Source organism: Notolepis coatsorum, assembly GCF_963971535.1.
Source record: "Notolepis coatsorum genome assembly, chromosome: 4".
NCBI lineage: Eukaryota > Metazoa > Chordata > Actinopteri > Aulopiformes > Paralepididae > Notolepis > Notolepis coatsorum.
Window position 1 is genome coordinate 182,894,607 of NC_140168.1, and position 15,963 is coordinate 182,910,569.

A 15,963-nucleotide genomic window follows, 5' to 3' on the forward strand; every position below is an offset into this window, starting at 1 on the left:
ACGTTCAAACGTTTGGGCTCAGCCCTATCCACCTTACCAATCTGAAAACATGTTCTCCCGTGCCTCTGCACAGAGCTTTTTGTTTTTCCCTTCAGAGTCCAGCATGTTATAGCTGCTGCTTTTTTTTTAATTTTTTTTATATAGCGCTTTTATGCAAAGCGCTTTACAATTTGTTACTTCCATATTACCCATTCACACACCGACGGCAGAGGCAACCATGCAAGGTGCCAACCTGCTCATCGGGAGCAATTAGGGGTTAAGTGTCTTGCTCAAGGACACATCGACACGCTGCCCAGGAGGAGCGGGAATCGAACCGGGAACCTCCGGATTGCCAGACGACTGCTCTACCTCCTGAGCCACTGTCGCCCCTATATAGCTATATATAGTATAAAATAACAATATATAGTATAAAATAACAATATATAGTATTGATGTTTCTTTTAAAGCCAGAATGTCTAGAAGGCTTTTGATTGGCTGGACCTTTACCACAACCCCCTAGCACTTAGATGACCTCTGGAAGAAGAGTCTAGTTAAAAAAAGAATAGTTGTGATTCAGGAAAATAGGGCGGGGTTTGAGATAGGTCAATCCTAAAAAAAGAAGAAGCAACAGTTGTGATTGGAGGATCAGGAAAATAGGGCAGGGTTTGAGATAGGTCAACCTTTAAAAAAAAAAAAGCCGAACTTGCCTTCGAATGGATATTTATTTCTCTCTTTCTCCAACTCCTTTAACCCTTTGTCCCCCTCTCTCCTCTGTCCCGTCCTCCAGGGCCTACGTGTCTCTCTTCATGCGTCACCTGTGCGAGCCGGTGGCAGACGGCTCGGAGACGTTTGCCGACGGCGTGCCGCGGGAGGGCCTGTGTCGCCAGCCGGTGCTCACCCGCATCGGTGTCATGTCCCTGGTCAAGAAGAAGGTCAGAGGGAAGGCTGGGTCTTTCTTTTTTCCTTCCCTGGCTCCAGTCAGAGAGAAAAGCAAGTCTGCCCGAGTTGTGATTGGAGGATCGAGAAAAGAGGGACAGGGTTTGAGATAGGTCAATCGCTTAACCCTTTGGTAGTGAAAAGGTTAACCTTCTGTAGTTGGTAGTGAAAGGGTTAACCGTCTGTAGTGTGGTAGTGAAAGGGTTAACCCGTTGAAGTGTGGTAGTGAAAAAGTTAACCTTCTGTAGTGTGGTAGTGAAAGGTTAACCTTCTGTAGTGTGGTAGTGAAAGGGTTAACCTTCTGTAGTGTGGTAGTGAAAGGGTTAACCGTCTGTAGTGTGGTAGTGAAAGGGTTAACCCGTTGAAGTGTGGTAGTGAAAAGGTTAACCTTCTGTAGTGTGGTAGTGAAAGGTTAACCTTCTGTAGTGTGGTAGTGAAAGGGTTAACCGTCTGTAGTGTGGTAGTGAAAGGGTTAACCCTTTGAAGTGTGGTAGTGAAAAGGTTAACCTTCTGTAGTGTGGTAGTGAAAGGTTAACCTTCTGTAGTGTGATAGTGAAAGGGTTAACCTTCTGTAGTGTGGTAGTGAAAGGGTTAACCATCTGTAGTGTGGTAGTGAAAGGGTTAACCCTTTGAAGTGTGGTAGTGAAAAGGTTAACCTTCTATAGTGTGTTAGTGAAGGGTTAACCTTCTGTAGTGTGGTAGTGAAAGGTTAACCTTCTGTAGTGTGGTAGTGAAAAGGTTAACCTTCTGTAGTGTGGTAGTGAAAGGGTTAACCTTCTGTAGTGTGGTAGTGAAAGGGTTAACCGTCTGTAGTGTGGTAGTGAAAGGGTTAACCCTTTGAAGTGTGGTAGTGAAAAGGTTAACCTTCTGTAGTGTGGTAGTGAAAGGTTAACCTTCTGTAGCGTGATAGTGAAAGGGTTAACCTTCTGTAGTGTGGTAGTGAAAGGGTTAACCATCTGTAGTGTGGTAGTAAAAGGGTTAACCCTTTGAAGTGTGGTAGTGAAAAGGTTAACCTTCTATAGTGTGTTAGTGAAGGGTTAACATTCTGTAGTGTGGTAGTGAAAGGTTAACCTTCTGTAGTGTGGTAGTGAAAAGGTTAACCTTCTGTAGTGTGGTAGTGAAAGGGTTAAGCTGGTAGGACTTGCACTGGGATAGAACATAATGGAATATAACAGTAGAATATGCCAGAATAGAATAGGGATCGAATCCAGCTGTCAGCGGTACCTCCGGCTTGGTCAGTCGTCCTTACTAACACAAGGCAGTGTTAACGGGTGGGAAGCCGGTGGGGTATGTGTCCTGGTCGTTGTAAACTGCGACTCCTACTGGTCGGTCGGGGAGGGGATCTGGCGTGAAATAGCGTGAACCTCTGCACGTGTTACGTTCCCCCAGTGAAACTCCTCGCTGTCAGCTGAAAAGATTGTATCGGAGGAGGCATGTGGTAGTTCTACACCCTCCCCAGGCCGAAAGTGGGGCAATGCACGCAACGCCCAGGAAGGGAATATAATAGAATTGTGACACTAAATAAAATAAAAATATCATCATAATTCTTTTTTAAATAAGACACATTTCTGAAATATTTACAAATGTTTGACACTCACTTATTAAGTCCAATATCAGTTGCATTATCGAATATGTGATTTTCCATAGTTAAGCAGATATCATGACAGCTCATGATTAGCTTGTCACAAAAAGGGTGCCTGACCAAGCATCTCATATAGAGAGCTTTCTATTTTTGCTGAGAGTACGGTGTGTGTGTGTGTGCGTGTGTGTGTGTTCAGATCCAGGAGTTTGAGCACATTAACGGGCGCTGGAGTCTTCCGGAGCTGAAGCCAGAGATTGTTGTGGGCAAGTCCTCCTCCAGAGCCTCCTCTCCAGCCACCAAGACCACCACGCCCACCCCTGAGGCTAGCTGTAACAACACACCCTGCACCTCGGAGCCAGGTACACACACACACACACACACACACACACACACACACACACACACACACACACACACACACACACACACACACACACACACACCACACCACACCACACACACACACACACACACACACACACACACACACACACACACACACACACATTCCAGCACATTATTGCAGATCCTGCAGAGGGCGCTGTAAGTGAAGTATACAAACTGGAGAGTTGGATATGATCCACAGTGTGTGTGTGTGTGTGTGTGTGTGTGTGTGTGTGTGTGTGTGTGTGTGTGTGTGTGTGTGTGTGTGTGTGTGTGTGTGTGTGTGTGTGTGTGTGTGTGTGTGTGTGTGTGTGTGTGTGTGTGTGTGTGTGTGTGTGTGTGTGTGTGTGTGTGTGTGTGTGTGTGTGTGTGTGTGTGTGTGTGTGTGTGTGTGTGTGTGTGTGTGTGTGTGTGTGTGTGTGTGTGTGTGTGTGTGTGTGTGTGTGTGTGTGTGTGTGTGTGTGTGTGTGTGTGTGTGTGTGTGTGTGTGTGTGTGTGTGTGTGTGTGTGTGTGTGTGTGTGTGTGTGTGTGTGTGTGTGTGTGTGTGTGTGTGTGTGTGTGTGTGTGTGTGTGTGTGTGTGTGTGTGTGTGCGTGTGTGTGTGACGTGTGCACAGCTACCCCTGCACCTGTAGACAAGCAAGAAAAGAGCGAGAAGGAGGAGGAGAAGGAGGAGGAGAAGAAGGAGGAGAAGAAGGAGGAGGAGAAGAAGGAGGAGGGAGAGGTCCCACCGGAGAGAGAAAAGGACAAGGAGAAGGAGAAGGAGGAGCAGGAGAAGGAGGAGGGCAAAGAGGTGGAGAGCAGCAAGACCGGAGACCCCGACGAGGTGGGTAGTGAGTGACGCAAAGCTTCCCAGGGTAGGAGTGCTGATCTGGGGTCAGTGACCATGAACACTTGTCCTTTTGACCGTATTCACACTAACAAGACTGAAGCTGACTCTAGATCAGTTACCCCGTGATTTTGACCAATGTTGCCAATGAAAGCGTCAGTAATGTCTTCCAGTCAATCCAATAAACACAGCCAATCTGCGTTTATCTATCTATCTGTCTGTCTGTCTGTCTGTCTGTCTGTCTGTCTGTCTGTCTGTCTGTCTGTCTGTCTGTCTGTCTGTCTGTCTGTCTGTCTGTCTGTCTGTCTGTCTGTCTGTCTGTCTGTCTGTCTGTCTGTCTGTCTGTCTGATTAGCAATGTGCATTCTACCTAGGCCCTCCTCCACTTAGTTGATTAATCAGTCAATTTGGTCTTAATTAACCAAGACTTTGTTAGTGGTGTTAGTTAAGTCATTATTTTACGCTTTGTTCCCGTGTTGAATGAGTCGTTTCCTAAGAAATAAAAGCACACTGGTCGGTCCTTCTGCACGACTGCATGTGGAAAACACAACGTCCTATATTTGTCTATTAAATCAACTCATCGATCAGTCGATAAAGATCAAAGACACCCAAACAACTGCCTCTTTGCACTGCTGCAGTCAGGCAAGCGCTACCGCAGTCTCATGGCCGGCACAGAGAGACTCAGTAGGAGCTTCTATCCCCAGGCCATCAGGGTGCTCAATGACTCTATGTAACATCAACCCATCCATCTACACACTGCACACACATCCACATGCACACACTCACTTTACAGTAAACAAACACTACTCACCTTAACACCCACTTTAGACACTTTAAACACTTTAACACTACATCATATGTATCTATATTTATTAAAGAGATTTGCACTACATCCATACCTCATTTTGCATTTAGCATCTTGCCTTTAAAAAAAAAGTGTTTGTACTTCATTGTCTGCATTTTTACTTCATTGTACTTAGGTTGTACTTTAGTTTGTATATTGTATAGTGTTGGGACTTATTCCTCTTTTACTTACTTTTTTTACTGCATGAAGTGGACAAAGGAAGATATTCTGTGTCTGTGTTCCCAAGCCTCCCTCCACGGCAACAGACGCTCCGCGGGACACCTCCCCTTGTCGGAAAGCTGACGACAAGGAAGAGGGCGACTTGAAGGAGGAGGAGAAGAAGGAGGAGAAGAAGGAGGACACCCTGCCTGCCGTGGTGGAGGAGAAGGGAGTGCAGGAGGAGAAGAGGGCGCAGGAGGAGAAGAGGGCGCAGGAGGAGGGTAAAGAGGACGGGAAGCAAGCTCCTCACGTCAAAGACGAAACACCAGGTAACGTTTTCACCGATCTGACCCTTATTGACCCTTACCACGCTGCCGGCCATGGTACCACTTTTGAGCTTAAATAATACCATGGTATAACATATCAATGGTAACATGGTATTTCCATCCTCCATCATCATCACCATAATTGTAGTGACCAAAGAAATTATGGAAATACCATAATGCCTTTTTGTAAATACCATATCTTTTTATAAATACCATATTCTTTTGTACATACCATGATATTTCCTTGTAAATACAAGGATATTTCTTTGTAAATACCAGGATACCTTTTTGCAAATACCATGAAACCTTTTTGCAATTACCATGAAACTTTTTTGTAAATACCATATTTCTTTGTAAAACTAAATAGTAAATACCAATACTTTCTTGAACAGTGAAGTAGGACTTTTTACTGATCAGATCAAACGCGGCCTGGATAACAGGATTTAGATTTATAAGCGTTCAGACCCAAAGCTCTTCCTTCCGGTCCGTGCTCAAACACGGCAGAGGGGAAACATAGTGCTCACCCAGGACCTGTAAATTCCAAGAGCAGCTCTTAAAAACGTTTCCATAGGACCATTCCCTAGAAGTCAAAGAAGGTGCATTCACATCTGCTTGACGATTTGATTCTTCAAAGAACGGGGACAGATGAAACAATTATGGAAGTGTACTGATAAGCCGCCTGTGCTTCATCGCGACTATCGACAAATACGGGAAACGTGGACAAATACGGGAAACGTGGACAAATACGGGAAACGTGGACAAATACGGGAAACGGTCGAGGAGGACGTGGTGTTGCAAGAGGCCGAGCGCTGTCGCAACTGCTCTGTGTCTCTCGTTGCAGAGGGAGAGAAGGTGGAGGAGGAGGAGAAGGAGGAGAAGGAGAAGAGCGAGGAGCCCCTCACCCCGGTGGAAGCGACTGACGCCAAGGAGAAGCCGCCAGAGGTAGCTGATGTAAAGAAAGGTGGGTCACTCCATCCATCCATCCATCCATCCATCCATCCATCCATCCATCCATCTATCTATCTATCTATCTATCTATCTATCTATCTATCTATCTATCTATCTATCTATCTATCTATCTATCTATCTATCTATCTATCTATCTATCTATCTATAATGATTCAAGGTAGGAATGTTGAGTCCAATAGTAGAAAGGAAGAAGGAGGTGGAGATGGTGTTGCTCTTCTCAAAATATGTGTTATTTTATGATCAGAAACACTAGAGCAAGATAATGGAACGAGAAAGCATAATGTAGCCAGGCTACAACTGAGAGATAATTTAGCATAGCGAACACCGTACACAAGACGGAGAAATAGTTTAACACAACATAATAACAAAACCGGACAGATGTCCCACTTCTGTCCGTGGCCGACTGCTCGCAGTACTTCTGTTGAAGATCCGACAACAGACAGGAGAACAAAGGATTACTATAAAGGCAAAATACCCAGCAAACCACACGCAGTAATTAGTGACAACAAATCACAGGTGACAATCAATCAGAGCTAATTGCAGAGAACAGGGTGAAGTACTCCAGAATGGCAGTAGGGTTTCCACTCCTGAGAGAGGATAGAAACCCCAAACGTTACATCTATCTATCTATCTATTTATCTATTTATCTATCTATCCATCTATCCATCATCCATCCATCCATCCATCTATCCATCTATCCATCCATGTATCCATCCATATCTATCCATCCATCCATCCATCCATCCATCCATCCATCCATCCATCCATCCACGTCTGTCTGTCCGACCTCAAAGTGACATACTGCTCATTCGTGTTGACCCATAACATGTGTCTCTCTCTCTCGGCCGCAGAGGAGGTCAAGGGTGAAAAAGATGCCGCCAGAGAGGTCAAAGAGGCGAAGGAGGAGGTCACCAAAGGCAACGGGAAACCCCCCGCTGAGCGGCCGCGGTTCATGTTCAACATCGCTGACGGGGGCTTTACGGGTGAATATCCCATTTCCTAACCCCACGCACACGCCCAGGGTCCACACTTAGTTCACTCAGATAGGGCTGGGAAACATGCAGATGGTTATCGTTCATCGTCGTTCTGCGTTATCATATTGTGGGATTTGTTGATGTTGCGGCTCGTGAGACATCATTTCGCGCCAGACCTAAATCACATTGTAGCTCTGTCACTGATTTGAGGTCTGGAGACTCGCAAACTTCTATGATTGGTTCTTTCCTGGCCGTTGGATTCCAGCAGTTCCATTTTAATGGGGTTTTTAGTTACATTACGAAGGGATTTCACTTTGGCTGTGTAAGCCGCACCACGATTACAACATTGTCTATCATCTTAAAAGGGTTTTGCTAGGTGACTAATGTGCCACAGTCAGCTTTAGCTTTAGCACAGGGATTTCACTTTGGCTGTGTAAGACTCACCACGATTACAACATTGTCTATCGTCTTAAAAGGGTGTTACTAGGTGACTAATGTGCCACAGTTAGCTTTAGCTTGAGCCTAGTTAGCGCTAGCTTGTTGATTCTAATCAGCACTGAGCTGAGGCTTGCGTCTACAGTACCTCAGCGCTCCCCACCCTCTTCTGTTGGACAAATGTGGAGAAAGTGAACAGGGTATCCATGCTTGTGTTCGAAACCCGGAGAGGGATAGCTTGTCGCAGCCCTCGGTGGGCGAGCAGTACTCGCAGCTCCGACCGGTGTGCAAGGAAGCTATGAAAGAAGTCAGAATACCAGCGTTCTATACTCTGTTTGGTGCCAGTTCTATTGAAGCCTGTATTAAAATTCAAAATATACAAGCTATTCGAGGAAATATACATCAATCAATATATCAAACGTTAGCTAGTTAACAAAGCAACACGTTGCAGTGGAGATGGCTGATCCCATTCAACTCGATGTCGGCCCAACTGAAAGTTTCCACACTGGCACCGATGTGCTACACAGTGACTTGATGACCCTTCCTTTTTTTTTATAGCTTCCTTGCCGATGTGTGGTCACCAGCGACATGCTCTTGAGTAACGTAATTGATTCAGTTTTAGCTAACGTTGCAAGGTTATGAAACCTGCGAAGTGGGAAGATGAAAAGGAGCCGAAATAAATACCCTAGCTCCGGTCATCCCCCCCTCAGTTGCTTGTATTGAAAGTGACTTGACCTCAACCATGCATGACCTCATCCCAGTGATTAAGCACAGTATTGCCTCTCAAACACAGTGGTTGTAAAACTGACTTTACTGTAACGGGTGTGAAACGCTGTTTTCTTAAAGGAACACACCAACATTATCGTTACCGTCAAGAAGATAGATACCAATTTCATCTCTGTGTGTTCAGTAGAATGGAAGTGGATACAGATCTGCTAGCCTAGCTCTCCCGGAGATTTAAGCTAGGCTAGCTGATCCGTGTCCACTTCATTTTTGCTAAGCTAGCTTTCTACTGAACGCACACAGAGGAAACTGGTATCTATCTTCTTGTCTGACTCTGGAGAAGAGGGTAAGCACATTTCCCATAATGTCGGCGTGTTCCTTTAAGCAGCAGTTGCAAAACCTGAGTGGAAACGGAGCCCATTGGACAGAAAACAACTGTTTCTGCACCGTCTGACCACCCACTACATCCTCGGAACATGTTACATGAGTCTTCTCACTGGACATGACTCATCCTCTCACTTCACGCTTGCATGTTTTCTCTCTTTCAGTGTTTCAGCATCACATAACGTATATTTTCTCTCTTTCAGTGTTTCACCGTCACATAGTTCAAGTTCAAGTTCAAGTTCTTTAATAGTTGTCATACAGAAGTACAGAATACTTTCATACAAAATGCTTCTTTCTGTTACGCTCCAGAGACTGTGCTAGACAAGATAGTATCAAATAACATAATAACATAATATAGCATGAATTTAGAAGAAGAAAAATGAGGTAGAAAAATGTAGAAAAATAGCGTAAGACAAATATATGTGAACATGTAGGTATCAGAGAGTGCTCAACTTTGTGATGACACCTGGACATAACATCCGGGACTGTTTTCATGTGGTGCTGACTTTGTCTTTGAGTTTACATACCACTTTAACATGACCTTTAATCAGAGCAGCATAAGGGCCCGCGTCCACCTAGCGCATATTTCTCCGTGAAACATGCTGGGAGTGCGCCGGCAGAGCTGGCTTGACGCGCATCTTGTAGATGACAGAAAGAAATCTACAGCCATGCCGCGGTTTTGCTCATATTATAGCATATTTGAATAACTTTATTGTATATTAATTATATATATAGTTATTGCCTGACACCACAGTTCACCCTTTGCTTTTTATTAGCTTTTTAGTAGTGTATTCGTGTAGTTATTATTATTAGTTTTGTCGCGAATCTCAATGGTCTGTGTGGAGACAGCCAGACAGGCAGGCAGCTCCGGTGTCAGGTTACAAACAGAGTGGTAGATGAATGGCTGTGATTGGTTGTCTGAAAATGAGCCCAGCGCATCGCTCTGAAAGTTAAGAAAGTTTCAACTTTCGACCGCACAAAAAAGCTGAGAAAAGAGGCCGACGGCAGCGCACTTCCTAGAGGCGGCCGCATGCGGCCGCATGCGCTCCCTCCCCATTGGAATACATTGAAAACAGATGCGTGCGGTCAGAAATATGCGCCAAGTGGACGCGGGCCCTAACTGGACCACATACCACTTTAACATAACCTTTAATCAGAGCAGTATAACTGGACCACATACCACTTTAACATAACTTTTAATCAGAGCAGCATAACTGGACCACATACCACTTTAACATGACCTTTAATCAGAGCAGCATAACTGGACCACATACCACTTTAACATAACCTTTAATCAGAGCAGCATAACTGGACCACATACCACTTTAACATAACCTTTAATCAGAGCACCATAACTGGACCACATACCACTTTAACATAACCTTTAATCAGAGCAGCATAACTGGACCACATACCACTTTAACATAACCCATAGAGAGGGTTTAATGCTCCCAAGCACTGGAATACACAAATGCCATGTAGAATGCATACTTTAGTAGAATTTGAATGGAGGACTTTTACTTTTACATTTGTCTGGGTATTTCTACTTTTACTTAAGTAACGGAACTGTGTATTTCTTCCACCACTGATTACCGCTAACAGGTCTGGAGCAGAATTGTGAACAGAATAATTGTTCCCTTCTAGATGTAGTCACCACATCACTTTCTGAAAAGTCCTGTTTTTCCCACGATGCCACGTTTTGCCCTCATGCCTGTGTCATTGTCACATGGTGGAGACCTTTCCTTTCACATATTGTCACACGTGAGCTACGGGTTCATGAGATTACTTTGCAAAGTTTCACATGTGACACCATGGAAATGACACGTGAAATGATGTAAGCACACATGATGGAGTCATGTGAATTATATGTGAAGGGTCACGGAAACACATGATGTGGAAAGAGTACACTACAAGAGTATACTGTGCTATACTATACTATATCATACTATACTATACTATACTGTATCATACTATACTATATTATATCATACTATACTATAATGTATGTATCATACTATACTATATCATACTATACTATATCATACTATACTGTATCATACTATACTATATAATACAATATCATACAATATTATATCATACTATTCTATACTGTACTATATTATACTATATCATACTATACTATACTGCATCATACTATACTATATTATGTCATACTATACTATATCATACTATACTATACAATGCTATATTTGCACCTTTGAGCATTTCGAAAAGCGCTATATAAATCGTATGTATTATTATTATTATTATTATACTATATCATACTATACTATAATATATTGTACTATACTGTACTATACTATATCATACTATACTATATTGTACTATACTATATCATACTATACTATATTTTACTATACTATATTGTATCATACTATACTATACTGTATCATACTATACTATATTGTACTATACTACAGTATATTGTATCATACTATACTATACTATACTGTATCATACTATACTATACTGTATCATACTATACTATACTGTATCATACTATACTATACTATACTGTATCATACTATACTATACTGTATCATACTATACTATACTATACTGTATCATACTATACTATACTGTATCATACATCAAGACCCCTACGCTCTGCATCTTCTGGCCGCCTCAGACCTACTCCTATCCAAGCTCCGGGAGGGTCATCAAAGAGAAGTCGCCTATTCTCAGTCCTTGCCCCACAATGGTGGAATGAACTACCCACCCCAGTTAGGACAGCCGAAACACGTCCAATCTTTCGTCGTCGACTAAAGACGCACTTCTTCAACCATTATCTGAATTAAAAAATTAAAATTAAAAATTAAATAAAAATCTAACCCTAACTAACCATACTGTCATGCACTTGTCCTAATAAACTAACCTACAGTACACTGTAGCACTCAACACTTTGATGAACATTGTTACTCAGCTGATAGAGTTGTGCCCTTCCTGATGGCTTGTCGTACAGAACTTGTAAGTCGCTTTGGATAAAAGCGTCAGCTAAATGACTAAATGTAAAATGTAAATACTATACTATACTATATAGGGATGCTCGATATTGGCTTTTTTACCTATACCGATATCAACCGATACCGATATATGCAGGGTTTCCCCCCCAAAATGGAATAATTTCAGGTAATTAACATTACATATCTCTTGTTGGGGAATTAACACAACATTATGCATACTTTTGACAATAAATAAAATCAAAATTTGTTCTTACTTGCTTGCCTGGGTAAATAAAGGTTCTAGAAATGTAAAAAAAAAAGAAAAAGAAAAAAATTTAAACCGATACAGATATTTTCCAATATCACATTTTAATGCCGATATCGGCCGATAATATCGGTAGGCCGATAATATCGGACATCCCTAATACTATATCATACTATACTATACTATACTATACACAGCATATAATGAGTGAATAATAAGGACCAATCACAGTGTTGACATTGTACCGATGCTCTATCCTACAGAGCGACACCCAGCAGCACAAGTATCATAGGGACAAAAACGTCACTCTTTTGCCCAAAGAAGGTTTTCCAGATTTATCCTCCTCTTCTCTATGGGAAAATGAATGGTGGTTTTAAATCACCAGAGCCATTATTGCACACTCTTTAAACACCCTGTCCTATGTTAATTTCTCTTTCAGAATTATGGAGCTGTCATTTGTGCCTGAAGCACAAAAAAAGAATCGCTAGCGGAAAACCAGCACATTAAATCCCAGATTCATGTCAAACACTATTCTGTAAAAGCAAATGTTTCACATAATATTTTGATTTATTTCACATAAAAAAAAAGTGATTTTATTTTTTTTATTTCAAAGTAACCAAACATTGACACTGAACCAACATTGTGTCTCGTCAGCGTTCATTCACTCCGAGCTCTGCACGCCGCGGCAGAAGCTGGAACCCGCGTGTTGTTGTTTTATGGATCCTTCCCCCGTCATTTGGCCCGGCGTTTTAAACCGAACCTTGTTTTGACATTGTGCTGGCATGGCCTCCACAGAGCTGCACACCCTGTGGCAGAACGAGGAGCGGGCGGCCGTCTCCTCTGGGAAGATGAACGAGATCTGGCACCGGCGACACGACTTCTGGCTGCTGGCGGGAATCGTACTGTATCCTTGACGGCAGTTGCCCGGGCGACGGCCTCGCGCTGTTTATTTTTCTATCAGCAGCCAGAGAGGCCCCGGAGTGATAAGTCAACAAGCCAGCCAGGGCCTTAGTAAACACTGTCTACTATCTACTATAAGCTTATGTAGTGGGATATATGGCATCGGGGGGGTTATTGAGTTCTTTCTATTCCTGTCTCTGTGTGAAAGCGTGCCGGGTCAGGTACCGGTTACTTGATACTCTTAAGCGTTTGGTACAGGATCAGTTTTTACCGTTTTTTTTATTATGGTTGTGAGTAGGAGCTCAGCTATGGTAGACTGGTCTGAGGTCTGAGGTTAAATGCGTATGAAATGGAAGTGTTACCCATAAACTTGTTGGAACAGTTTCCTCACTAAAGGCCAAGTTGACACTGACGGCATGAAGCATTTAGATTAGATCAGATTAGATTTGATTCTGATTTATTGTTATTATACAGCACAGGTACAGTACAACAGAAAAGAAGCTTGGCATCCAACCAGAGTGCAAATGTAACAGTAAAGTGCAAAAGTAATATACAATGTAGCTACAGGTGATTAAACTGGGTATGAAATATATAAATTAGTACTACTGAGTGTAGTGCTAATCAGATGTATGTACAGAGTTGTAGTATGTACAGTGATACAGGTATAAAGACACTATAGTAGTAAGTCATACTGGCCAGCAGCGTAACTAGTAAGAGTAGGTATGCAAAATATACAGATATAGATATAGTATCTACAGATACTTTTACTTTTGCAATCGACCAACAAGGGGACACTTGTAAGCGGTGAATACTTCTACACTGCAAATCCTGCACCCAACACTGACTTAGGCAGAATACATGTGGATATGGTTTGAATATTGATGATGGTGATATTTCACATATTTGTGGTGTGCCTGGTTTATCATTCAGGACATTTCAACAGCGTCAGCAATGGTAAACCTGATCAATACCAAATTGTTATGATCCTTGACCTGTGCCAGCCATGGGTACGCGCGGTGGCAGGACATCCAGAACGACCCACAATTTGCCATTGTCAACGAGCCCTTTAAGTCGCAGGCCAACAAGGGCAACTTCCTGGAGATGAAGAACAAGTTCCTGGCCCGACGATTCAAGGTAGGTCAGGATATAAACATGACTTAACCTTCAAGGTAGGTCAGGATATAACCATGACTTAACCTTCAAGGTAGGTCAGAATATAACCATGACTTAACCTTCAAGGTAGGTCAGGATATAAACATGACTTAACCTTCAAGGTAGGTCAGAATATAACCATGACTTAACCTTCAAGGTAGGTCAGGATATAAACATGACTTATTCTTCAAGGTAGGTCAGGATATAAACATGACTTAACATTCAAGGTAGGTCAGAATATAAACATGACTTAACCTTCAAGGTAGGTCAGGATATAAACATGACTTAACCTTCAAGGTAGGTCAGGATATAAACATGACTTAACCTTCAAGGTAGGTCAGAATATAACCATGACTTAACCTTCAAGGTAGGTCAGAATATAACCATGACTTAACCTTCAAGGTAGGTCAGGATATAAACATGACTTAACCTTCAAGGTAGGTCAGAATATAACCATGACTTAACCTTCAAGGTAGGTCAGGATATAAACATGACTTATTCTTCAAGGTAGGTCAGGATATAAACATGACTTAACATTCAAGGTAGGTCAGAATATAAACATGACTTAACCTTCAAGGTAGGTCAGGATATAAACATGACTTAACCTTCAAGGTAGGTCAGGATATAAACATGACTTAACCTTCAAGGTAGGTCAGAATATAACCATGACTTAACCTTCAAGGTAGGTCAGAATATAACCATGACTTAACCTTCAAGGTAGGTCAGGATATAAACATGACTTAACCTTCAAGGTAGGTCAGAATATAAACATGACTTAACCTTCAAGGTAGGTCAGGATATAACCATGACTTAACCTTCAAGGTAGGTCAGAATATAAACATGACTTAACCTTCAAGGTAGGTCAGGATATAACCATGACTTAACCTTCAAGGTAGGTCAGAATATAAACATGACTTATTCTTCAAGGTAGGTCAGGATATAAACATGACTTAACCTTCAAGGTAGGTCAGGATATAAACATGACTTAACCTTCAAGGTAGGTCAGAATATAAACATGACATGACCTTCAAGGTAGGTCAGGATATAAACATGACATGACCTTCAAGGTAGGTCAGGATATAAACATGACATGACCTTCAAGGTAGGTCAGAATATAAACATGACTTAACCTTCAAGGTAGGTCAGAATATAAACATGACTTAACCTTCAAGGTAGGTCAGAATATAAACATGACTTAACCTTCAAGGTAGGTCAGGATATAAACATGACTTAACCTTCAAGGTAGGTCAGGATATAAACATGACTTAACCTTGACCTTGAGTGGCGCAGTGGGCAAGGCGCTCGCCACTAACGCAGGATATGCTGGTATCGAGCCCAGCTCTCGGCGTTGCCGGCCGTCATACTAACACAATTGGCAGTGTTACAGGGTGGGAAAGCCGGTGGGTGGGGATTGGACGTTGTGGACAGCGACTCCTACAGGTGGGTTGGGTGACGCCGGTACGGCGGAAACAGGAAGTATCGGGGGCAGCGTGAGCCTCCCACGCGTTACTCCTCGCCACTGAGAGTTTGAGCTGTTGCGGTGAAAAGATGCGACAGGCTGCCTCCTCGTGTACCGGAGGGGACACGTGATGCAAGGCTTCTATCCTCACTACAGCCGAACAGTGGGAGGCATAGTCTAGCAACGTTCAAGACAGGGGAGGGAAGAATTGGAAATACGAAATTGGGATGGGAGAAAAATAGAAAATAAGGAGAAAAAGTGGATAAAAAAAAAGGTAGGTCAGGATATAACCATGACTCAATATCTATTTCCAGTTAAACCTTCCCATGAAATAAAAACCGGGGTGGCGACGTGATGAGTTGATGAGCAAACACTACTACACACTATGTGTTCACGAACGTCTACCCTAACAATGACATAACATGGCGGATGATAAAGCATGCTTGTGAACCGGAAATCAAGTGACGGCACATCACGAGGTGAAAGTGCACGTATGACACAGCGTGACGCCGGCTTCACCGGTGCACGTGAACACACACACACGCCGGCGTGACGTGACGGACCGCGCCACAAGGACATACCTGCGGCTTAACAATTAATCAACGCGGAGGACGTATGAACTGGACCGCAGGCTCTTTGGTTTGATGCTTGTCTGATAGTTGCCCCTCGTCCCAGACGCTGGCAGGATGGCATCGCTGACGG

At 42.9% G+C, this 15,963-nt stretch overlaps 1 protein-coding gene across 1 annotated transcript in view; it reads left to right on the top strand.

The window, feature by feature from the left end:
- chd3 (chromodomain helicase DNA binding protein 3) overlaps positions 1-15,963 on the top strand; it is a gene marked incomplete at its 3' end in the record, with an annotated part of 171,320 nt that overhangs the window by 131,043 nt on the left and 24,314 nt on the right. Inside the window, 8 exon segments of the mRNA XM_084313205.1 lie at positions 767-911; positions 2,694-2,856; positions 3,498-3,706; positions 4,800-5,040; positions 5,879-5,998; positions 6,858-6,989; positions 12,546-12,654; positions 13,652-13,784. Of these exon segments, the coding sequence (XP_084169331.1) occupies positions 767-911; positions 2,694-2,856; positions 3,498-3,706; positions 4,800-5,040; positions 5,879-5,998; positions 6,858-6,989; positions 12,546-12,654; positions 13,652-13,784 (1,252 nt within the window).